This window comes from Limulus polyphemus, unplaced genomic scaffold, assembly GCF_000517525.1.
Source record: "Limulus polyphemus unplaced genomic scaffold, Limulus_polyphemus-2.1.2 Scaffold1821, whole genome shotgun sequence".
Taxonomy (NCBI): Eukaryota; Metazoa; Arthropoda; class Merostomata; order Xiphosura; family Limulidae; genus Limulus; species Limulus polyphemus.
Window position 1 is genome coordinate 38760 of NW_013667431.1, and position 25588 is coordinate 64347.

Below are 25588 nucleotides of genomic sequence, written 5' to 3' on the forward strand. Positions count from 1 at the left end.
TTTTGTGTTATAATTTGTAGTCATTTTAGAATGAAAAAGGCATAATTTATATTTATTTCCTAATTTTTATGGTGGTTACTGAACCTATACAGATATTTGTAAGTGAAAATAATGGATAAAGTATAAAGTTTTTCTTAAGAAACATTGGATAACTATCTGGACATTATAAGGATTTTGCATGTGAATTTTTAAAATTTTCTGATGTATAAAAGTATTTTTAATCTTCAAATAAAATTACTTTGTATGTTGGATAGGAAACATGCGAAAAAAAAAAAAGGCATGAGAAAAACATTGCTTTAGAAGAAATCAAAATTAAATATCCTATTTTTCAAAATCTACATACTTGTATGACCTTTCATCTCAAATTTAAAAGAATTTCATCCATTAGTTTTATTTTTGTAAAGAACTTAGCTGTAAAAATTCTCATGTTTTGAAAACGTTGGCTTTTCACCAACTTAAATCATATTATATTAAAATGATTTAATTGGTTATCACATTCTTTTATTCCAAAATGGTACTACCTTCTCTCACCCAAAGCTATGTTGATCCTGCTTTGCCCTCTAAGCATTGCTAAAAACATTTTTGCTAACAGTGCACCAGTCTTTTATATCCCTTCATTTTTGCACCATTTCAGAACACATGCTTATCATGTGATTACTCTCCACCAATCATACTGTGCCATATATATACTAGTGTAGCTAACTTTCTTTACTATTCTAGCACAATCCTCACTTTCTTAATTGGCATTCTAGTGTATAGACTTGTGCTTTAACCCATTCTCCACGTGACTACAAAATGTTGAATGTGCTTGATCACAAATTTATATCAGTTTGAACTTTAAGTTTTGACTTCTTGTGTTTGATTTCCAATTTTTATACAAATATTTCTGTTTTCTGAATTCTAATTTGTTTATATGACTTCCATATTTAATATGGTGGATGATGAAATTCCAGCATTAGTGGACAATGGTTCTGACATGAGTTCCCAGGTCTCAGAGTCAACTATATCTGTTGGAAAAGCACAGGCTTTTGTTCGTGGGGAGTTCGTGTCTTATGTTCAGCTTACAATTACTTTCTTTCATGTTATGATTTTTTGCAAGGAAGGATATAACTACTTTCTAAATGGCACTTTCCACCTGTTACCTCACCTCCATGTAATTTGCTGAGTTAGATATTGTTTTTTTTTCCAGGAGATTTGTGGTACCATCTAACTTTCTTTAGTTTCAATTTGCATTGGTACCTTTTTATTCTCATGTTCTTCATGTAGGTTTTACATTTATGTCCTTTGTCTTATAGGCTCTTTGGGTTGACTTATTTGTTCGATATTTAAAGGTCTTTTATCTTCTAAGTTTCATTAGTGGTTTTTGTATTTTAGGTGTTACTTGTTGTTTTATGTTTTAAGTCAAATTTCATGGTTTTGCAGGTTTGTTATTTTTATGTACTTTGTAGACTCTACAAATTTCTAAGCTTTATTAGTATTGAGCACTTTCTCTAAGTATGTTTAGTTTGTGTCTCTTTGGTTACACTTCACAACAAATTCATGAAGTCTACAGGTTCTATCTGAATATTTTTGTTTTCAGTTCTGCTCTCCTTCTATCCATTTCCCAGATCTCCTTCCCTCCTCCTCAGGATCATACCCTGTCCAGTCATCTTGCCAAGTCTATTCGAGACCTCCTACACAAAAAAGTTATCAGTCAGGTTGTACCCACTCAACCACAATTTTACTCCAGTCTATTTGTTATCTCCAAAAACATGGGAGGTTGGAGACTCATCATAGATCTATCCCGACTGTATATGTTATGTCAAGTGGTATGCTCTTTTGCATGTCATCTTAATTCATTGAGTTATCAGACTCACCATTATATAGACTACTGGCTACTGCTCACCTCTTCCCATGCCCACTCATGCCTACTTATGTCTTCGGGAAGCTGTTTGGGTGGAGTTTCTCGTCAAGTTGGAGAAGTCCTTTACTATCCCCACGCAGTATGTTATTCATTTGGGGGTTCTCTTCAATTCCCACCTCTGTCGGGCCCAGCCTTCTCCATTTCAGCTCCAGGGATATCAAGCAGGCAGTCATGAAGGCTCTACTTTCTCCTTCTCTCTCTCTGCGCAAGTGGTTCTATCTCTTTTGGGGATGTGGGCTTCCTTGGAAGCTCTTGTTACTTTGGATCAGGGTGCACATGCACTCCCTTCATTGAATGCTTCTCGACCAGTGGAACTTCTCCAATGATTCCTTGAACCATATCCATCACCCTTCCACCTAGATCATGGCTGACCTTGCTTGGTGGCTTGACAGGGAATTGACCATGATAGGGGTTCCCATTCCTCTGCTTTATCCCGAGTTTCATCTGTTCACAGAAGCTTCCTTGGTGGATTTGGGGACTTTCCTCAATTCCCCAGAGATTTTGGGTCAGTTGAGGAGGTTACTCTCCATATCATTTCCTCCTGCTCTTGAAGGAGCGGGTGGTCATGGTTTATTCTGACAATTCCACTGTTGTCATCTATATCACCAAGCAAGGGGGAACCAAGTCCAGATCTCTATGTTTTCAGACTGGATCTCCTGTACTAGGCCAACGACCGACATGGTTCCTTGTCATGTTCTGCCAGTTGCTTCATATTGGCCACCTCAGATGTGATTCCCTCTGCTCTGTCCCTTACTGGAGCAACAGCCCCTTCCCTTACATCTGTCTTGATCTTTCCTCCAACAAACACAATCAGATGTATTTCATCCCAATGTTACCAAACTTCATATTCATGTATGGCTTTTGTTCAGTCTCACCCTTTGTGTAGTTTTTTACTTTGCCCGTACCATTTGCCCTTCCTCCTTGTCTATGTACCAGAGGCACTGGTCTTACTTCTGACCTTGGTCCATTTGATGTGACTTCCAACCATCCCCTCTTTCTGTTCCTCATCTGTCCCTTTTCTTTTCCTGTTGCTCATTATAGGGCTGCCCTGTTAAACACCTTCCTTTCCCTCCTTTTCTGTTCTTCTTGTCTGGACTGCCCACCATGTCCCTTTATTCTGCTGGATTGGAATCTCAGTGTTGTTCTTCATGCCCTGTTCAGTTCTCCCTTTAAACCCATTGCAATGTGTTCCTTGTACCATCTTTCCTGTAAGAACTATTTCATCCCCCTCCTGGCATGCGGTCATCATTTTTCCGATATATATATATATATATGCCATGTTTCCTGCATCCTTAACTATTCCTCGTATGTTATCCTCTTTCTGGATCGGGTCTTTCTTCCCAGGACATAGGCTGCCTGGGAAGGTAGTTTAGCCTATTCTCCTATTCCTTACCTTTCATTTCCCACCTGTACTCACGTTCGGATCCAGTTTGTTCCATGCTACATTATATGGCTTGTACTGCCTCCTTTTGTGTTTCTCATTCCTGTCTATTTATTCCATGGATTTCCTCTGTTTCCCATGACTTATCATCTATTATGCTCACTGTTTGAGATTGTGAACTCAAACTGATATATTCTGACATGTGCATAGAAGGTCACTGTCTACATAGTGTTCCTTCGCACCAAATTAGTCATCTAACTATGTCTTTAGCTGCTCGAAACCACTGGTTTTTGGAGGAGATCATTCAGGGTTGTATGTGGACAACTTCCGATACATTTGTCACACATTATCTGCACAACCCTTCCTCGGGTGGGTATTGTCTTCCTCCTGTGGCATTTCTACACATGTCTGTTCACCTTTGACTGGAGTAAGTTGACATATTGTTCTTTTTATCCTCTTTTATTGATATACATCATATTTCAGGATCCCATCTGGTGGTGGTGTTGCGTGGGTATGCTTATTATTATATTAGCACTAACTATGCATATTTCTATAATGCTCACTGTTGAGATGGGGTACTTCTGTAAAACCACTGGTCGCTTATCTAGTGGTATGTTTATATAAATACCATATATTGTACCATCTCCAGTGTGTTATACCTTTGGATTCCCTTTTCTTCTAGTGGAGCACGGGTGTCCTTGCCACTTCTGGTTCCCAGTTGCTGTAATGGTCTACCATGGAGGTTTCCTCCTGATTGGGGTTTGTACAATAAACTAAAGCAAATTTCATAACTCACATGTACCCACTCAGTGAGAAGATGACTATCATCATTATACTTATTGATTATGCAATAATATAATATTCTGGATCAGAGGTGCTTCCTCCAGATGTTTTTGCCTGGGCTTACTGCACTTGTTGGTCACAAAATAAATTTCTTATGCAAGATGCTCCCACTGGATGTTTTCTGCCTGGATGGACCACACTTGACTGGTGGGTGGGCTGCACTTGGTTTAATCCTATGTATCCAAGGAACTTCCCCCCTGGGTTTTGCCTGAATGGATCACGCTTGTTGATCTCTGTATCTTACGCAAAGTACTTCCACTAGATGTTTTATGTCTGGATGGACTGCACTTTGCATAATCCAAAATATCTCTTGGTGCTTCCCCTGGATGTTTTTGCCCAGGTGGACCACACTTGGCCATAATATTATATATCCAAGGTACTTTCCCTGGATATTATTTGGCTGATAGACTGCACTTCTTGATCTTACAAACTTATGCAAGGCACTTCCACTGGATGTTTTTGCCCAGATGAAATGTACTTGGCATAATCCAATGTGTCCCAAGGTGCATTCCCTGTATGTTTTTGCCTTTGCGGACTGCACTTGGCTTATTCATATACAATTTATGGTCCTTTAGCCTTGGCCACGTATACTTGTATCACATTATCAGGCACCTTACTATGACTAACTATTACTTTATTCCATGCTAATACTTGCTACATATGTGGACAAATTATGCACTGTCTGTTGACAGTGGGCTGATTCTGAATTACCTGACAATTGTTCATCAAACTACTTATTCAAGGTTTTTGCTATGGATTTTGATTTTTATTTTTGATGGGGAGGATTGCCCTTGTTGCTCACAATATCCTAGACAAGGCATTTCCACAGGATGTTTTACCTAGTTGACATGCTCTAGTGTACTCCAAGACTCTACCTTTGGCACAAATTTATTTTGGCCCATTGTGGATTACACACTAGACATTCCATTTTTGTACATGATGTTCTGTTTTATGTTATAGTTATACAGCATTTGTCCATAAAATGGTGCTGTATGTCTCTTTCTTGAGGCTATGGTGCCTGCCTATTACATTCTGCCCTGTATGTATTACTGTGTTCCTTACTGGGCAAAGAGCACACCTGTTCTAAAAGTAGTGCTTTACCCCACAAGTGTCTTTTTTTTCTTATTATGACACCCGTTTTTTCAAGATTGTTGTTCTCCACATGATTGAATACTGTTGCACCTTCACCAGCTGCCCCTCCATATTTGCAATGTGGGATTCTAGCTTTGAGCGAACGGACGTAGTATAATTTTGGAAGTTAACATTTTCTTCCCACCCTTCCTTCTCACTGATATGCCAGTGTTTCTAGTTTGTACATGGCAATTCTTGAAAGTGAGGATTGTGCTAGAATAGTAGAGGGAGCTAGCTATAATAGTAAAAATGGTGCAATATGATTGGTGGAGGGTAGTCACATAATCAGCATGTGTTCTGAAATGGCATGAAAATGAAAGGTATAAAAGACTGGTGTGCTGTTAGCGAAAATTGTTTAGCAATGCTTAGAGGGCAAACCTGGATCAAGATAGTTTTGGGTGATAGGAGGTAAGTTCTTATTTCAATGTAAGAAAATGTTTGCATCAAGAGTTTTATTTTCTCTCAAATGCGTGTGAATTTATTGTGCAGCAAATGCTTAAGGTATCCTAATACAGACACCACTTTGCCAATTAGTGAATTTACTTGTGATCTTTGCTAACCATTTTTGGTAAACAGCTAAATTGGTTGATCATGATTATTTATAAGGAAACTTTTTATTTTTTCTTTAATGTTCAGTTGATTTTAGCATCTGTAAATACAATAACATGGTGCCTTCTTGCATGTTAAACACCATATTTTATTTAACCATGCTAAAGCCTACAACATGCTCACCAAAAAAAAATATTAAAGAAACTTATTTCTAATTGCATGTTAATGTGAAATGTAAACAATAATTGTATATTAAAGAAAGTTTGTTGTTTTTTCTCCATTAGATTGTTAGATAAAAATGAAATAATAAAATTATATAAAGATACTTGAAAATTGTAAATGTGGTTTTCTTTTATGATATGTTACACTAAATGAATTTTTAAAGCTTGCTTTATTGGTCTCTAGAATTTTATCTACTGCACAAGCAAGTCTAACTGAATTTGTTTTGAGCAAAATTTATCACTCCCTTTGAATATGTGAATAACATTAGCAATTCTACAGTCCTTTGGCTCTTGCCCTTCATGTAATCTTACAAAAAGGAAAGAGAAAGACTTGTGTATCTCATCTATTACCTTCTTTAAAACTGTAGGAAAAAAATTATCTGTACCTATGACTCTATAGCTTAAAAGGTGATGTGGAATACATTTAGGAAATCTTTAAAAGAAATTTGCCTTAATTTCAAGGTAGACATGTTCTGAAAAAAAAAAGAGAAGAATAATGGGAAAAATTAAACCTGTTTGGCAAAAAGTGTAAAGGAGGGTCAAGGATGAATTACATAAGCATAAGAAGCTTAAATTCAGTTAAGTCAGATGACTTACAAACCATAGGAAGGCTAGAGACTTGGTTAAAAAATAATTTTAAGAAATACAGAAAGTTTTATGAGGAAAAACTGGTTGGTAGTATTAGAAGTAAACTAACAGCAAGGATTTTTTTTAAGTATATTTAAGTTAGCAAAAATTGGATTGGTGCTGTAAAGGATGCTAATGGCAAGTTTATTGTTGAAGACCAAGAGAAGGCCGAGTTTTCAAAAATTCTCTTTATTTTTTACAAGAAAATGTATAGTCATTATTTCTGACTAGAGTATTCAATGGAATGTATTGGATTTAATCTGGATCTTGCAAAAATTAATACTTTGATAGTGTATAGAAAGATTGAATAATAGATACTGCCGGACAATATTTTCTCATGAATTTCAAAGGAGGTCAAAGATTTCCCTGCCATTTTTGATCAGTCAACAGACAGTGGACAGGCAACCTAGAATAGCAAATTACTATTGTTAATCTTAATTTTAACCCTTTTGCATCTGGTAGGTCAAAGTGCACATATCACAACTTTTAACAGAGTTACATTCAAGATTTAATTAAACTACTTTATTATCAATGTATATGAGCAAACTTTGCAGAGAATATAGCTAATAAATGAAATTTTAATATTACATAAGGTTTAAAATTCTTAATTTTGTAGTGAAATATTGAAAAAGTCCTGGTACTGTATATGAGCACCTCATTCAGATTCACAAAATGGTGTTCCAATCAATGGTAATCAACAGTCTTTAAAGAAAAAGGAAAAAAAGGCCACTTTCGGATAGGCTTCCTTTGATTTGTTTTAATCTGTTGATTCTTCGAGAGTGGGATATTGGACTTTTTCCTGGTTGCATTCAAGCCAGCTCCTTATTTGATGGCTGAAAGGTCTGGGAATAAATTTTTACTTTTTCTCTCTGTCCACAGATATTGTGATCCATGCTGGAGAGTTTATTTTTCAGTTGCGTGAAGGGAAAGTTATGTCTTATCCGACACATTGTTGTAACTTTGTGATTTAGTCTACCACCACTAGGTGGAGGCATTTTCCGAGTCTCAAATAATACTTCTGCTCCTTGAATTTTGTGGTTCTAAGGAGTTTGTAGTTAACCAATGTAAATCAGTGATTCCTGATGGGTCCGGGTAAGTCCATGGACTTCAAACTCTAACATCCACCATTTAGGTTTTCCTTTCACTTAACTTTGTTGGAAGACTCAGGATCACCAACTTCAATGTTGATCTGCTGGATCCCTTGCTAGCATGCACGTTGGTTCAGTTTTTGGCTTCTACATTCCTCCCTGTTGTCATTGGAGTCTTGAATTTTATCAGCTCTTACAGGGAGTCATAGTTCTGCCCCTCAGTACATTAATACTCAGAATAGTTTCAATCTATATCCAAGGGTTCTGCTGCATGGTTGGATTGCCAGTGGCATCAGTGATTATTTTATACCTTCAGGGTGCTTGGCTTCATGAATTTCTGGATGTGTGGTAACCTTAACCACAGATCCAGGAGCACTGCAGGTCCTTGAGTCAGGATTAGTCATTCAGCTCACATCTTCACCTTTGTTAACCACCCAACCTGTAGGGTTTCCTTCTCCCACAGATCATAGGGATTTGAAGCTTAGTTCTAGGGCTATCAAAGTTTGGTTACTCTGGGAGTAGTGTGAGAGTCATGCTAGTTCTTCGCAGGTTTATTCTTGTTGGTTGTTGGGTCTTTGCAGACAGGTGATTGGTGTCCATTCATCAATCTTCAATTCTTAGATTCTCCAAGATTCACAAGTTACTCATTCCTCAATCTGGGTTGACATATGGCCAAAGTGGAGTACCAATGCTATCAGTGTTTGTTGTGCACAAGGGGCAGGTACTTTAGTTCCAGGTTACATCAATGTTACATGGGTTCTGCCATATTGTACAAGTTTTTCTCATTACTTCCATTCCATCGCACTGTGCATAAACCATTCCATGGAGACTGGTTACTGCTGGCACCATCTCGTCAATTGTCAGAACATCACATTCTTATTCTACTTTCAGAAATGACCAATGCAGGCCTCATTTTCAGGGATGAGACATCTATTCTTGCTCCAATTCAGTCTGGGTATTTTTTATTTTTCATCTCGTCTCTCAGTCAGGTTCAGTTGAATCTCAATCAGCTCAATGTTATGGAATATGGTGCCAGACTCTTACTATCCTCTCCTTCTTCTACTGTATAGATGGTTCTTTCTCTTCTAGGAATGTGAGCATCACTCCAATCTCTTATGCCCATGGGACAAAAGCACAAGAGGTCCTTTTAATGGCCATTATGGGATCAAGTGATCATAAACATCAATTCACTGGTTTTCCCAGTTTCCTTAGTTGAGATCATTCCTCAATCTCAAGGAGTTGTTACATCAGAACACTACTATGATATGGGTTCCTCTACTGGCACCTTGACAAGAGTTCCATCTCTTCATGAGTGCCTTGCTCTAAGGATGGGGTGCATATACCACTAATCAGGAATTACAGTGTCTGTTGCAAGGTCAAAGAGGCTTCCCTAAACAATGCTTTAGTCCCTCTTGCTCTTCAACAAGCAGTGAATGCATCATGGTCCGGGCTTATTCAGTAAAAAATCGTCTGGCTTTACTCTGATCATTCCGTGGTGGTGTCTGGTGTTTCTCATTGAGGAAGCACCTGGTCCATGGCTCCTTGTTTTCGAATTTTGGATCTTCTTTCTCTGGACCATTTCTATTTTACCACCATACTAGTTTGTCATGTTCCACAGGTGATGCCTGTGGTAGCAGATCAATTGTCTCAATCCTAACTGATTCTCCCGACAGAATAGATGCTGCATTGCAAGGTTCTGGATCAGCTCTAAATTTGCAACTGTGATTGGTGGGTTGGCCTCTCATTGGATCACCCAACTACTTGCAATTTGGTCTCTAATACCTTATCTTTGGGCTTTAGCAGTGGTTGTATTCTATCACTTCTACTGCTATCTGTGTGGAGGCAGCCATGATCTGTCTTAGTACACCCAGCTATCCAGAAGCTCAAGCTTCAGGCATAGAAATTATGCAGTCTTTCACACGGCATAAGAGTTTAATTTCTGAGGTTGCCATGTATCTGTCTCAGTTTTTGCTTAGTCTGAGATGAACATTTATCAATAGAAATGACACACATATTGGCAATAGTGTATTGAGAGGTGGTTGAACCCATTTCAGACAGAAGTACCAACCATAACTCGTTTTTTGACCTGACTCTCTGAAGAGGTTTTTGCATGTTCACAGTCGCCCTGTTTAAGGTAGACTTATCGACTACTATATGATTATTGCAACTATATAACTTTTGATTCCTCAGTACTCTCCGGATTTCTCACATCGCTTTGGGTCCCTGGTCTCAAAGGATCATCCCAGACACTTAACAGTTATATTAAGATTACATTGCATGCTCTTTCCTAACACCTGTTTGTGACCTTACTCTTATATGCCATGTATCCCCTTTACCTATAGGTTTATTTTTTGTGTCAGTCAGAGTGATTTGTGCTTTTTGTTCACACACTGCTTTCTCATTCTCTTTACATCCTCAGATCAGTTCTTTTTACCCAAGAAACTGTAAGACAGTTAAGGGGTTAAATTCCTTTTCAACTGATCTGATCATTATTTCTCACTTCCATGTCCAATCAGATTTTGATCATGGTCATGTTCAGTGAAGGTCTTGGAGTTTTGTTTCCTGCTCTAATGCCTTTAGAGATGCTAGACAATGACTTTTTATTCTGGGCTCTCTGTGAAGGTGAAGAATATTCTGCGAGTCATGTCTACTCAGATTTGTCACATTTCTATGTCTTTAGTGGCCTGGTCATATTATCCACTAGAGGTTATTGTGCAGAATGTCATGTGGACCTCCCTCAATACGTTTATTTCATATTATTTGCCTTATCTGGCAGTCTCTTCATCTGAGAGTTTCTGCCTACCTTCTGTAGCTATCTTAACCCTTTCTGCTAGATTATACAGAGGGGGGAGTATTTTCATTGATACCTTTCAGTGTCCCTTACCTTGTTTTCACAGGATCACACTCTGTGGCGAGTGTTGCCCAGGCAGGTGTGCTTTTATCAAGCCAATTCTGCACTAACAACCAATAATTAATTATACTTTATACAGATTGCAACAGGCTCTGTAAAAATGTGGTGTTCCATAAGACCAATTAGGAGCTGACTAGGTGGTATTACTGGACTATGCTGGACCATCACTCATGTACTATCGTGAGTTAAGCATAGAGGGATCCTGCCTGCCCTTGCCAATCATCATATTGAATAAATTTGGGTCAGTTTGCTTTTAGAATTTTAGGGAACTTGGTTCGCTTATTGCACTGTTTTCAGAGCACTGTTCCTCAGGATTCCTCAATTTGCATTACCTTCCAGATTCTACTGATGGAGCTAGAGAGTCCTTACCCTATCCAGTTTCCAGTTATTGGGGTGGGGGAGAGAGGATTTTCCTCCAGAGTGTTAGAGTAAATTCCTCCACTCTTGGAGAAAAGGGTAAAGTTGGGGCCCTCCAACCCGGATCTCTGGATGTTTTCCCCAGATGCTGGTTGGAGTGGCACCAGCCTACACAAGAGCGTACTCATAATACTAGTTCATATTTAACACTCTGCTATCTGGTTGGTCCTTCTGTTTGATCAATATAGATTCAGTACATTGTTCATGGAAGAGGGTCCACTACTCCTCATAATTCTGGTTGAGCACAGTTGTTCCACATCCTCCCCATAATTCTGGGGGCAAGTAGAATGTACCTTGCCCACACAGTTAGGGAGGGAGGATAAATGTTCATAATTCCAGACTGGATGAGTTCTGTTTCCTCAGGTTGAGTAAGACATACACAATCCTATCATTCTGTGCCTGGGTGTTGCCTTTTTGGCTTCTTCAGGTGGAGGAGAAGGTTTGTCTACCTCAGTGTTGCTTGCTTTCTTGTTGTAATTCCAGTGGTTCAGAATGAATTACTCTATGGCTACAGATTGGGATCCACTCGTAATTATATATATATATATATATAATGTTGCATTCTAATTGCCCTACCCATAAACATGGGATATAGGGACTGAGACCCCTTAATTCTAACCCCGACTAGTGATATCTCGGCTATCTGGTTGGGGCTGGCCTATAGTGATGATCACTCATGTAAAGTTCCACCCATGATACAGGAATTAAGTGAATTAAGTTCAGGGTGAATGTGGGAGAAGAGGTATGTATGTTTTGGAAGTTAACGTTTTACTAAATTGAAAATGTATTTCCAATCTTTCTTACCTTCTTTGACACTCTCCCTGCTAAGAGCCAGTGGGATGGAGTCATTCTTAAAAAGGTGACAACATTATCTGAATCAGGTGCTTATATACAGTACCATGAGAGAGGGTGCATTTACACAGGTGGAGAGTGTCATGAGACAAATATTGTCAAGGGCAATTAAGTGGGGTATAAATGACTGTAGCAAGCAAAACAAAAATCAGACCAATACTTCGATGGTCAAAGGAAGAAATCCTGACAGTTGAGATAATGAAAAATGTTAACTTTTGATTTTCAATATTTTTTCAACACTCTCCAAATGCAAATGTTACAGTAGTGTGTGTGGATTTCCTAAATTTTGTCCTGAATATAATACAGTACTCATAGCTTCCTAGAAGAAAAGTGGAAATAGTTTTAAACAAATCAGTGTTAATTTGAGCATTGAAATTTCTATATAATTGTAGTTTTTCTCATTTTTAGCTAATCATCATTTTTCAACTCTAATTGCTGTATTGTAATGATCATTGCGTGTATCTTAGCTTTGAGAAGTCATAAGCTGGTTATATGTACATTTGATGAAAGCTTTTTTTCTTTTCCTTTCAACTCTATATGCTAATATGCCTTTTAGTTCAGCAGGGATTGTGTAGATATCAGAACAAAGTGATAAAAGATTAACTTGGTGATATGTTACTAGAAGAAAAAAATGTTTGTGAACAATTTCTGCCACAATTACAGTCCTGATGTTCTTAAAGCTTGCAGAAAGCTTCCTTTATCATTTATATATATATATGTATATATCATTTGAATCATGATGTTGTACTATGGTAAGAAAATACTTTTTTTTGTGAAGATAAAGTTAACTTAGTAAGATCATTTTGCTCTCAATCATACAAAGTTTAATTCTACCAACTGTTTGTTAAACTATGTTTACATTAGGCATTAATAACTGCTTGAATGGGGAAAAAATCACCAAACAAGAAATGTACAAAATAAATTTATAAATAAGAAAGGGTTAAAAGCTATTGCATGTATTAAATGAAACCTTCTAATTAACAATTTAAAGAAGTTAGCTTGCTAATAATTGTGATATAATAAAAAAAATTATTGTTGTAGACCAATTCTTGTAAATACAGTGAAACTATGTGCAATATTTTTTAAATCTAAACAAAGATAAAATTTGCAGTTTCATAATGTAAAACCTTTATAGGAATGCTTTACTAGAATGTAGGAAGACAAAAATGTGTTATCGAAATCTACAAAACAGGTAAGAATTCTTAATTGTTTCTTTAAAAAGCATATCACATATAAAAATATTTCCAAAAAATAACATGTGGAAAGTTTATTTCAAGTTTCAAATTATTTAATCCAGTCCTTTTTTTTGTTACATTGCAATAAGATATAAAAATTAGATGCACAATAGATATGTTGAATTAATGCATCTGAGCATTATAGAATTAAAGGGGGTAATAAGAGTTGCTCTGAAAATTATGGGCTAGTTAATTTTACTTCTGTGATAGAAAACATTTTTGAGATTATGATAAAAGAAGCTTTGCAAAATCAGTAAGTGAAATGTATCATAAATGATAGCCAACATAGATTCACCAAAGGAAAGTCTGTCTTAATGAATCTGTTATTTTTTGTCAAGATATTACTTATCTGGATGAAATAAAGTGTGTAAATTTTGTGTACTCAGGTTTTCAGGAAGCTTCCAATAAGATGCCACACAAAAGTTTAGCTAAGAAACTTATAGTGGTAAAAAGTAGGGGAAATATTAGTTAATTGGATTGTAGGGTGGTTAGTTGGGTGAAAGAAAAGGTTATAATAAAGTCCAGTCAAACTGAGCTCTTGTTACTAGTGGAGTGCCTCAGGTATCAGTGCTTGGGCCTTTGCAATTTCTTAATTGCATTAATGAAATTGATAGGCCCATAATTATTGGAGTGTGTGATTACATTAAACCTCTTGTGTATTTATAGTTGTATTTGAAATACTACAGAATAGCTTTAGCTATAGAAGTTTAAGATAATGTATTTGGGTTATAGCTTGGTACATATGTCTAATATAAATGGAAACCTACTCAGTGAAGAAAAAGATTTTGCTTTATTGATAGATGAATCACACAAGCTGTCATAGCAATTTACTGTTGTCATTAGTGAAGGTAATACAAATCAGTAGTCAAGCCTCATTTGAAATACTGTATACTGTTTTAATCTCTTTATCTAAAGAAAGATTATTGACTTATTGAAAAGATTTTTTTAGATTAGTATTTGAGCTCTGAAATTTAACTCTTAAACAAATTCTTAGATCCACTTTTGTTTTTAGGTGCACATATTACCAAGAAACCATATTTATTGGATTTTCATTTGTTACAGTAATTGTATGAATTATCTTCTTTAACAAGAGTCTAGTACTTTTATTTTAACAATCTAATAATTTTATTGTAGGTATTCTCGAAGGCGTTCAAGGTCTCGAAGTATATCAAGCAGTCCAGAACGAGACAGAAGAAGACTAAGTAGGTCACGTAGTAAGGAACGATCCCGACGTTCTAGAACCCCTGATAGGTTTCGACGCTCACGTTCAAGAGAAAGAAGGAGGTGTAATTTTTATTTTATTAATCTGTGCATTGCTATAATAAATTGTATTTTAGGCAGAGATCTTAAAAGGCTGGCTCTTTTGAGTATTTTGTGTACAGATGTATGAGCTCATTTCACAAAAATTGTATCATACAGGTACATTCACATGCAGTAATTTTTGTTCACATATGTGAAAAAAAATATAACATTCATTTTTTGTGTTCTAATGCTGTTACTGTCTTAGAAGCAATTGTTATTATCAAACACATTTATACTTGAGGTTGTTGTTAGGTACATTTATGTAGTAGCTTGAGCCATGTAAACAACAGCTGAGCTAATGGAGCTCACTTAGTTTCTTCTTTTTACAGAGACCTGAATCATGCGACTATCAGTGAAATGAAAGAGTACTATTGGATTGATTTGCGCAAGCAGGTGATACATCAACTGGTCACATCTATTAGTTCAGCCTTCATACCTACTCAGTTTGCAATATAAAGAAACATGACTAATGATATTATCAAGCAGCTTGTTTGTAAGACAGTCGGTAATTGATCATTTACTACTACTAGTTGAACATGAATGATAATCAGAAATTGGCTCTTGATTGTTAGACTAAAGAATGCCTACTCAGTCCTTATAATTATTATGTAATGATAATGCACACTAGTTTTAAAGTGAAGAAAATTGACAACTTTTACCAGTTTCAAAGTGAGCAATTATCAAAGAATATTATAGTGTCACAGACAATAATTTCTTCATTTTTAACTTCATCATAAAAAAGTTGCAATATCAACACACATTGTGGTATACATATTGAGTAGATCCATGACACAGAGTATCAGTATGATATAGAGGCAAGATGTAGCTGTTAGACTTACCTCTGTAACATTGAAAGCCTTTTATTTTTCAGTTTGAACTCATGCTGTCAGTAAAATGTGTGACTCACTTTACCTGTAATTCTCCACTTTCTACACCATTCATGTGACTTATTACCTATGTACCAGTGGGTTTTTACATAAGCTCTCTTTCCCACCATAATTTAGATTTTCTTGTTGACGTTCATGCTGCTTACTTAATTCCAACATTCATTAAATACGCAAATGTTTTCACCACTATTGAAATTTTTATTATTTAAGCAATGTGCCTGTAATGTACAGGGTAAACTTGTATTCTTGGTGTGTATCACATTTGTATGGATACTCAATTTGTGTAAAACTTAACATTTTTTCATTTTCATGGAGGTAAATTTTTTTTGTCAGTCCTAATTGCTTTCAGAGTCTGCAAAGCTGATTTGTCTCTTATAGTGCTAACCCTAATAGTGACTACAATTCTGCTGGTATAATTTCTTTTTCTCTCATGTATGTTATATTTTCAATATAAAACCTATTTCTATTGCACCTGAAAGTGCTTCTGTCGTGTGAGATAATTTCAGTACTTTAATCTTTTATATCTTACACCTTCTTGATATTGTGGATGCTGAGCTTTTTCAAAACTAGCTCTATATTCATACACTTCATATTCCACTTCTGCTCTCTGTTTGTATGTTTTTAACTCTCAGTGGATGAGGGCACTTTCAAATTATTTTTTTACTTTTCTTCCCATCATCAGTTTTCTGCCTTGCATGCCATTATTTGTCCTGTTTTCAGTCATTCTTTTGCTACACTATTATTAGCTATTCTCATTCTCCTGATCATTTTTAATCATTATATCTACTTTGAACTCTTCATTATCTATGTGTTTTACTGTTATTGTTTCAATTTTCATATGGCTCTTTTTTTCTGTTGACAATCACCCTCCATCAGACTGTATTGCAAGGTGCTTTTTTTTTAATCAGCTACCTCCATATATATTTAAATGTTCCATTTTGTCTTTTTTTGGATATTTCACTTTAACTTGCTTCCCATTCAGGTATAGCTCGCCATCAGAAGTTTATTAGGGTTTTAGCATCTTGTTTTACTTCTGGTTGCTATTCAGTTCCAGGATCCTGTGTGTGAATTTCTTTGATGCTTGCCACATCTATCCATGATTTTTGTGTGGCCTAATTTTGATGTAGGCAAGGTGGGTCTTTATGACTCATTCACTGACTGTTCTGGATGACTCCATCCAGACTTTTGGAGGGCATTTCAGATTTTTTTTCATCTGTAGAACCTTGACTACATTTCCCTTTGGTGCATCATGCTCTTCAGTTTATTCTCTATTCATCGACCAATTTTGATTCCTACAGTTTCGATTCAATTTTGAATCTGAAAGTTTCAAACTTTTTGCACAACTAGTGTTATATTCTTATCTTTTTTTTGTGGTGCCAAAGAGATTTGTAATTGGTCTTACATCTTTCCCATCTCATTTGTTACCTAGATATTCTTATATTCATCATGGAACTTATTAGAATTTTATGAAAGTTCCTTTGTCACAGTTTTTGTATGACAAATGGGGATTTCAGAGTTGTTTATTTTCATGTCATGATTCACCTATCTTCTCCTCTATATCTTTATTTTTCTCATTATGGAGTGTTGTATCAATTTATGAGTTTCCCTTTTAGGTCTGGCTTCAGCTCTCTATGTTTTCACACCTGTAACCAAACTTTTAACTGGTCTTCTACACACAGTCAGTAATGATTATTAACATTGCATGGGTGATTAGAAGGAGCTAACTGGGTTGGATTACTCATGAGTCTAAGTGTTAGATTGTGCCTAATCAATGTCTCATTCAGTTGAGATTTCAGATACCCCATTTTCACATCATTCTGTTTAGGGCTTTGGGCTGTTCAGCATATATGACAGGAATTCCTTTTGTGTTTTAGTTTTATTATTCATAGATAATTTTACTTGGATGGTATATATCAACAGGCTGGGAAGGACTTGATTCACATCACGTATTTATCTGATCTGGTATTTACTTGATTTTTGCCTTTAGTTCAGTTGTTCTGTGTTTGATGCATTCATGATGTCAGTGCATCATCTTGTGATACTTTACTCATTTCCAGTTCTTGGTTCAAATTCCTTAGTAGGGGATACTTTGAGCTTGGTTTGGGAGGATGTTTTCTCTATGCTTACCTATCTCTTCATTTTCTTTCTTGGGTATTGACCTTGATCATTTGGTCTCATGGTCCATTTCTCCTTATTACCCTATACTGTATTGCTCCACTGTGGTTTCTTCTGTATCGAAGGGATATTATTCTATTACTTTTTGGTACACCTTCCACAATTATATTGTCATCTCCAGCTTCATGGCTGTTGTTATGCAGCCCTTTGTTAGTGAAGGTGACTTCTTTTCTTGATAGCTGAAATGTTGTCACATTCTTGGAGATGCTAGTCCCTAGTTGTATAATTCTCTCATTGGTCTTTCTTTAGGAGGGTTGGTGTCTGTGGAATTTGGCTTATTATTTTTTTTCCAACTCCTCAACAGTATACCACATTTTGTTTTTCATGGGGTTGTCTGCTTCTATTGCAGGCTACAGAGCTGCACACTCAGCCACTTTCAGTTACCACAGAAGTTGTGCTTCTTTTGGCCCCACTTTTTCAAAATCTTTTTTTTGAGATTTTTGATTTGCTCTTCCACAAGTACCTAAACATTGTTCTCAGTGGGATTTTAGTATGGTCTTAAGTTGCTTGGCTTCTCTATTTTGATTCTTATAACTTGTTCACTCTACCATCTTTCCTTGAATTTATATCTCAATTTGGCACTCAAGTGGTCAGACGTATTGCTTGCTGTGCTTTAAGTTTTCAAATTTGGCTATAACTTTGTTCATTTTTTTTAACTAAGTTTTTAGACTTAACTTTTAAACTTTGGTAGTCTAACAACAGTTTCATATGAGCTGAATTTATTTCATAAATTGATATTGTTTTTATCTTTTTTGATTACCAAGACTTTTCATCTTGGGTTACTCATCCACTTAAAATTCAGTTATGAATTTTCAGTTTATTGTTATGACTTTTTTATCTGCTACTACTACTTTAGATCCAGTGGCAGATTTAAGGGGGGCAGTTGCCCCTCTTTGCCAATCTGACACATGTGTGTTGCCCACATTTTTAAAGATGATACACACTTTTTTTTTTCTTATGAAAAACAAAGGTTTATTATTGTTTGTCAAAATGCAGCATACAGGTTTCAATAGCTTGAGTTGGATTTATACTGGATTTTTATGGTATAATGCCAGATATCTAGGCAACCTAGCAATACATATTGAATGAATTACATGAGTGATATCATATTATAAAATCTATAAAAGAAATTATTTGTATCAACATGTTCCTCTGGCTCCCTCTATGTACAGATGTTGTGAGGTTTTTAACCTTGACCTCAGGATGGTGTTGTATGGTACCAACAGCAGAATGGTAGTTATGGAATAGGAAGATTAGGAACCAGAAAAATTAAGTTGTTGGCAAGCCAACAAGCATGTAGATTCCAAAGTGAGTAAAACAATCTACAGTTGAACCTTTCATGTAAGTAAGTTACTAAGTTTACACATGGATTAAGTCGCTCTACTGCTGAATGATATTACAAAAGGCTTTGAGGCTAACATGATTTATATCTTTTTGTACACAGTGATAGTATAATCTCCAATACAGACTGCCCCCCTTTAGATTTTTTATGGATTTGGCACTGCTTAGATCAACCAACTGTTGCTGTGACCACAGGTATGATGTTATTGGCAGTGGAAGTTTCGATACTCGTACACTATGAAATGCAGTCATTCATGCAGGCTGGGGGTTCTCCCAACCCTAGGGATACTGGATGGGAGAATGAAGACTACGACAACCTTTTCCTCCACTTTTCTTTGCCACGTAGTCTCATGTGGCTGTGATTGATGCACCTAGACCTTCATAAAATTTTCTGGACTTGGTAACACAGGCTTGTTACATTTTATTCTTATCCTCTGTGTCGTATGACCCACCCTTTTCTTGTTACATGACACCTTCTAACAAATATTTTGTATCCTTCCTTTTCTGATATCCAGGTTTATGCTGAGCATTTTGCAGAGCAGTTATGTTTGTGGATTATCATGTCCCCCCCCCCTCACTTCAGATGCTCACACTTTGGCATATTATTGGGATTCAAATCAATTTTGAATTCTCAACAGTTAGATTCTTTAATCCCAGTTTGGGGTTGGACCCCAATACTTCATTTCATTTTTCACAGCCTCAGTTTTCCTACCTTTGTTTAACATTAACTTCATTCCTATGTAACCTCTCTACGATTCACCTTTCCTCTGAAGCTATCCATCATTCCCCTGAGGGTTTTTAAGGAGATGGTTATTTCCTATTGTTGTCCACATTAGCATGTTTGTTATTCTCAGCTCTTCCCCTTCACACTTGGGTCCTGTGGTGTTGGAATTTATTATGCAGAGATGCCTTTCTGACACAGGTACATTTGCTCCCATTATCCTTAAGAAACTTATATATATTTTTGGGGGTATCCATGAGTGTCTCATATGGAACCACCTTGTATCTGTTCTTCCTTCTCCTCTCTTACTACTCACCTGTCCCAGTCTTCTCTTGCTTTTGTTCCTGTTTCCCATTCCTCCCCTTCTGTTCTCTTGCCTGTTCCTTCTACCTATGTATCTGTGTTACATCACCATAATTTTTGGCCACTGACCTATCTGCCGTATACGGTATTGGTGACTATCAGGTAGGTACAGGACCTGTGGGGGCCAGGCTGTACAATTGCATCCACATTTGGAGGATTTTAAACACAGATCCCTATGTGTTGCAAGTCTTATGAGAAGGACTCTCACTTTGTTTTCACACTCCTTCTCCCTTATCTTCTTTACCAGTTCCCTTCCCTCCTACAGGGGATCCCATATCCAGTCACCATCTCTCAGAGGTGGTTCAGAACCTTCTTTCCAAGGGTACTATAGAATATATGGTTCAGTCTGGCCTCAGGTTCTATTCCTGGTTGTTTGTTGTCCCCATAAAGACTGGATTGGTGATCTATCATTGATCTTTCCAGTATGAAATGCTTTTTAGATATTCCTTGTTTTACCACGGAGTCACTTTGATGGCATTTACTCCAGGTTTGTGGATGACAAAAATTGACATATGCAGTGATTACCTCCATACCCTTCAGCATCTCATCCTTTTATTTGCTTCATTCACAGGGATTGGGTCTACCAATTTCAAGCTCTTTTATTTGGCTTTTTCTTGGCCCACAAGTTTTTTGTCATGGGGTCAAACCTTTTGCCAGATAGATCCTTCCCCCCCCGGGGGCTTTGGTTGCATCATTACATGGATGACTGGCTTCTTCTAGTTCCATCATTGGCAGTACCAACCTCTTGCAAAATTCAGTTTCTTCTCCAAGAAGCTGCACATGTGAGTTGGTTGGTCAAGATAGAGAACTCTGTACTGACCCCAACTCAATATTTTATTCATCTTGGGGTCTTTTTCAACTCCTACCATCTCCAGTTCATCTACGGGCCATGGAGCTAACAGTTCAAAAGGCACAGTCCTTTCCTACTCTATCCACACAAGATGTTCTATTGCTTTTTGGGACTTGGACATCCTTGGAAGTTCTTATTCTCTTGGGTCTGGCCCATGAGATCTATTCAGTGGGTTGTACACAATCAATGGGGCCTTGCCAGAGATCCCGTAGTTTTTCCTTTTTCTTTTTCTTACTCCTTGCAGACAGACTTTGCTTTGTATCTTTTGTTTCTCTTCCACCTCCCAGACCAGATTTTTTACAGATGCATACTCTGTCAGGTTGGGAATGTATTTGAATGCTTGGGAAGTAGGTGGTCAGAGGTTGAGTCCAAGATTCATATCAATATCCTGGATCTTTTTGTGGTTTGCTGAGCTCTGGATCATTTCCTTCCAATTCTTCAGGACAAGTTGGTCATGAACTATTCCAACAATTTGACTGTGATCTCTTACATCACCTGACAAGGGGCACACTTTCTTGGACTTACTGTATTGGGTGCATAGTCCGCAGATCCACCTGCAGGCTTTTCATATCCCGGGTGCCCTCAATCTTGTCAAGGATTTGTTATCCCATCCTGATGGATTTTTCACAAGGAGTGGTCCCTTGATCCACAGGTCTTCCAGTGGCTCTGCTCTCAGTTGGGTATGCCCCAGTTGGATGCTTTGGCCACCCATCAAAATATGTAACTGTTTCTTTTTTGGTCTCCTGCATTCATCAGCCTTAGTAGTGGATGTGTTCAGCCAACACTGAAAGAACCTGTAACCTTATGTATATCCTCTCATCTGTGTACTGTCCATCATTCAATCCACTCCGTGTTGAATAATTCTGATAGTGCTATTCTGGCTAGCTCAGACTTGGTTCCCATTACTTCAGCCCCTCCAGTTAACACCACCATTACCTCTTCCTCCCTCCCTGTTTCTCGTTTGTCAACCACATGTATGTCAGTTTCATCCATTTGTATATATGATCTGGCTGCATGCATTGCTTTTATCTTGTCCCTTGCCAAAATGACTGGTAGTGTCTCTTATTTCCTGTTCTGTCCATCCTTCTTCTTTATCCATGTGTCAGTGCAATTGGTGTGTTTTCACCATTGGTCACTATATCATGGCCTGTTTCCTTCCTGCCCTACCGTCCTTCATAGTTCAGACTTCTTTTGGCTATTGAACAAGGGTTTCTCTGTGTCAACCATCACAGGCTATCAGGGGGCCTTGTCCTCTACCTTCTGTTTTTCTGAGTTCTATCATATTTTCTTCTCTCCTGTCATATCTCTTTTGTTCTGCTCCTTCTGGATCCTTCATCCTCCCCAACCCTCTCCTCTACAAGATTGTAATCTTAATGCTGTCCTACATACTCTATCTCTTCTCCCTTTTGAACCTTTGGCAACTTGTTTCTAGTACCCTTACCATATAAACCTGTTTCTTTCTTTCTCGTTGAGCTTTAGGACATCGTTGGTCAGATGTATTCACCATTGGTGTCTCACACAATACTTTATCTGAAAATTTTCAAATATCATTTGGATAACCAATAAAAGCACCTAAACAAATATCAAATGTTTTTTTTCAGAAAAACTTTATCTGTTATGTTTCATAACTATCACAGTCTTTTCTGGCTTTCTAACTGTGCGAAAAAAGCCATTAAAAATTTAGCTAAGTTTACTGATGTATTTCTCATGGGAATAGTTTGAACTGAAAGAGAAATAGAGAATTTTCTGTACAGAAAACAACATAGTATAATACATCAGCTGATAGAGAAAAACTTTGGCTTTCTATTGGTTATATATGATATAGTATTAAATGTCAGAGCAATTAGCACTTTGTGAAAGGGACGATATGAGAGGTGGGCATGGTAAGAGGGGTCTGATTTTCTATTTTATTGCTCTGTAACTAAATAAGATTGAAAGCTATGTAAATTATGCTTTGCTTGAGTGATGACAACATTATGATGAGTAATTTACATAAAATTTTGTGCTTCTTGGAGGGGTGGTAAAAACATTAGAGAAGAACGAAGACATAGATAACAAACATTACAGTTCTCTTAGTATGGGAGATTGAGATTTTTAAAAAAATATTTCCTTATAGAATTAAGAACTAAAACTTAAGTAATACTAAACTTTGATTTATTATCTACATTCTAATGCCAAATGTATTCATATACATTGATAATAAACTAGTTTAAATAAATTTTGAATGTAGCTATGAAAGGTTGTGACATGCACACTTTGACCTACTCGAGATGAAAGGGTTAATCATGTGGTACTTACACATTGCTTTATTTTCATCCAATTTATTGTCATTGATGAAACCTGTTAGACGTTGATTGTGGATAGCTATATATAAACTATATGCTGTTTAGTTTGTTATGGTACAAAGCTTGAAGCAAAGTACTTGTATTTGCCTTACATATGGGGTGTTTTGCAATGTGACAAATCCTCATGAGTATGGGACCTAGGAGTTTGGGTTAACTAGAACCTTGATTAAATGTGAGAGAGGAAAAAATTATGGGTAAGTGAAGTATGCTGTGCAATGTGTAAAAGAGTTTTAGAAATGTTCGGTTGACACCATGAGTTCAAACTTAAGAGAAGACTCAATATTTCAGTGATAAGTGAGCATTTGAAATTCCTTGTAATTCTAAAAAATGTATAATTTTGTCATTAATAAATTAGAAAATTAAGTTCATATTTCAAAGTTTCAAATTTATTAATCAACTTCATGCTTCAAAGCTTCACCCTCAGAGTTTGACACTTAAGGGTACTTCATCTCCATTTCTGAAATCCTGTGAAGAACCCTGTTACAAATTGTAGTTATAATGCTTATATATTTAAAAATTTTAATAATACTTGTAAATGATCCTTTAGGTTTATGGTTATATTAGGTGTTCAGTTTCGTGTCTTCTCTGTTTGTAATGTTGTAAAAGGTGAAAGTTGTTTGAAGCACTTTGAGGTAATAACTGTGTCCAATCATGTGATATTCCATGTCTGTGTAATCCAAAAGTTCATCATGTATTTGAGGCTGCTGTACAAACCTATGGCTTTTGGAAACACAAAAGAATAAATGAATGTAATATTGAAGAAATATTTAGTCCAAATCACCTACATACATTTTCCTAGTGTGGAGTTGTACTGTCCTCCTGTAACTTAATGAATGCTTGATCACAAAAAGAAGACTTTTCACATAATGTTTTACCACATTATACAGTAATTAACACTTTTTATTGGTCACTGTGGAAGAGACAAAAGACTTGAGACAAACATATGTACTTGGAACATTTTATCTTTTTTTTTTTTTAGAGTTACACTATGCAAGAAAACAATTGCCTCTTTAGGTGTTGCTGGACATAATTTTGGCTTCACCCAAATGTCCTGGCTACAAAGATCCTAACAAATTTGTATCTTCAAAACTTCACACCTGCATCTATATTATTAGTTGTAAATAAAGTATAAAGTTTTCATCCAGGGATATTGGCTATATTAAGATGTAGTATAATGAAATTTTCAAAAGATGCAAGATAAAAGAAAAAAGTTGAGTTTCTTACTAACATTTCATAATGTAAATTACTTTCATAATAATACAAAACAAATATGATAAGTTTGTGATTTCATGTAGCTGTTAATTTGGGGACATTTGAAGTATGTGAATTTAGGTGCCCAACCTGTTGAATGAGGCAGAAACAGGCTTTGTGAGTATTTTTACTGTTGAAAGGTTGAAATTTTTGTGACTTACTTTTAAAGTGATCATGATAGCTACTTTTACCACTGAAAAATAATGACCTGAGAATTAAAAACAAAATAAGTGAATTAGAAAAACTTCATTCTAATTTTCAATCAAAAAGAAATTGTCTACCAGATCATAAAGGAGAAATTTACAGTATATAAACATTGATAATTTGAGTGTATATCAAAGTTTTCTTTTATGTATTATCAGTTGATATATATATATTTTTTTGGAATGTGCTATATTGAAAAAATAAGGACATTTATTTAACCCATTTTTTTACTTTTAGTGAATTTCTTTTGTTTTCATGATTTTTCAATTATAAAGTAATTCTATCATATTGTTGATATAGATTAGTGTGATCATCAATCAAAAATCTTTGTTTAAAAGTGTATATTTTATGAATTTTATTTGAAATTTATTGAATTCAGAAGTCGTTCACCTTTTCGACGACACTACAGAAGATCACGATCACCCCGACGCCGTCCCAGATCCAGAGAGCGACGATCTCGTAGTAGGGATAAACAATCAGATAGTCATGATCGAGGCAAATGTAGTCATTTGACCAGTAGAGACTCTTTGAAAAAAGGAATTGAAGTTGAAGAAAAAAAAAGTGATGAAGCACTGAAAGGAACTTTTGAGAAATTTGATCAGTTAGATAAGGTGAAAATGTAGCTATTGTTCATTAAATAAAGAATTAATTTTTATTAACATGGAATACAATTTTATATCAAAATTAAATTGTGAGTTCCATAATGATATGAGGTATAACTTAATAGTTTCATACTGTAAATGAAAACACTTTCATTGAGTCTAACTCAGGTTTTGGAAAGAGTGTTATGAAGTTTCAATTTGAATTGTATACACTTATAAAATATTTTTTACTTACTTGAACTGTAAAAATATCATAGACAATTGCTGTTGAGCAAGTTTTCAGGTATGCTGTTTTATTTGATGTTGGGAATTTATTATTTTTGAATATCCTTTACTGCACATGTCATGAGGTTTTTAGTGAGTTACATTAAATATTTAATTAAACTACT

General features: G+C 36.2%; 1 protein-coding gene across 2 annotated transcripts in view; it reads left to right on the forward strand.

Moving 5' to 3' along the window:
- LOC106465057 (probable ATP-dependent RNA helicase DDX46) overlaps positions 1 to 25588 on the forward strand; it is a 96231-nt gene that overhangs the window by 4266 nt on the left and 66377 nt on the right. The window contains exons 2-4 of one of the 2 annotated variants that reach the window (XM_013925252.2): positions 13059 to 13115; positions 14293 to 14442; positions 24977 to 25208. In XM_013925252.2, coding sequence (XP_013780706.1) covers positions 13059 to 13115; positions 14293 to 14442; positions 24977 to 25208 — 439 coding nt within the window. The remainder of the gene's footprint in view (positions 1 to 13058; positions 13116 to 14292; positions 14443 to 24976; positions 25209 to 25588) is intronic. The other variant, XM_013925253.2, reaches the window with a different exon arrangement.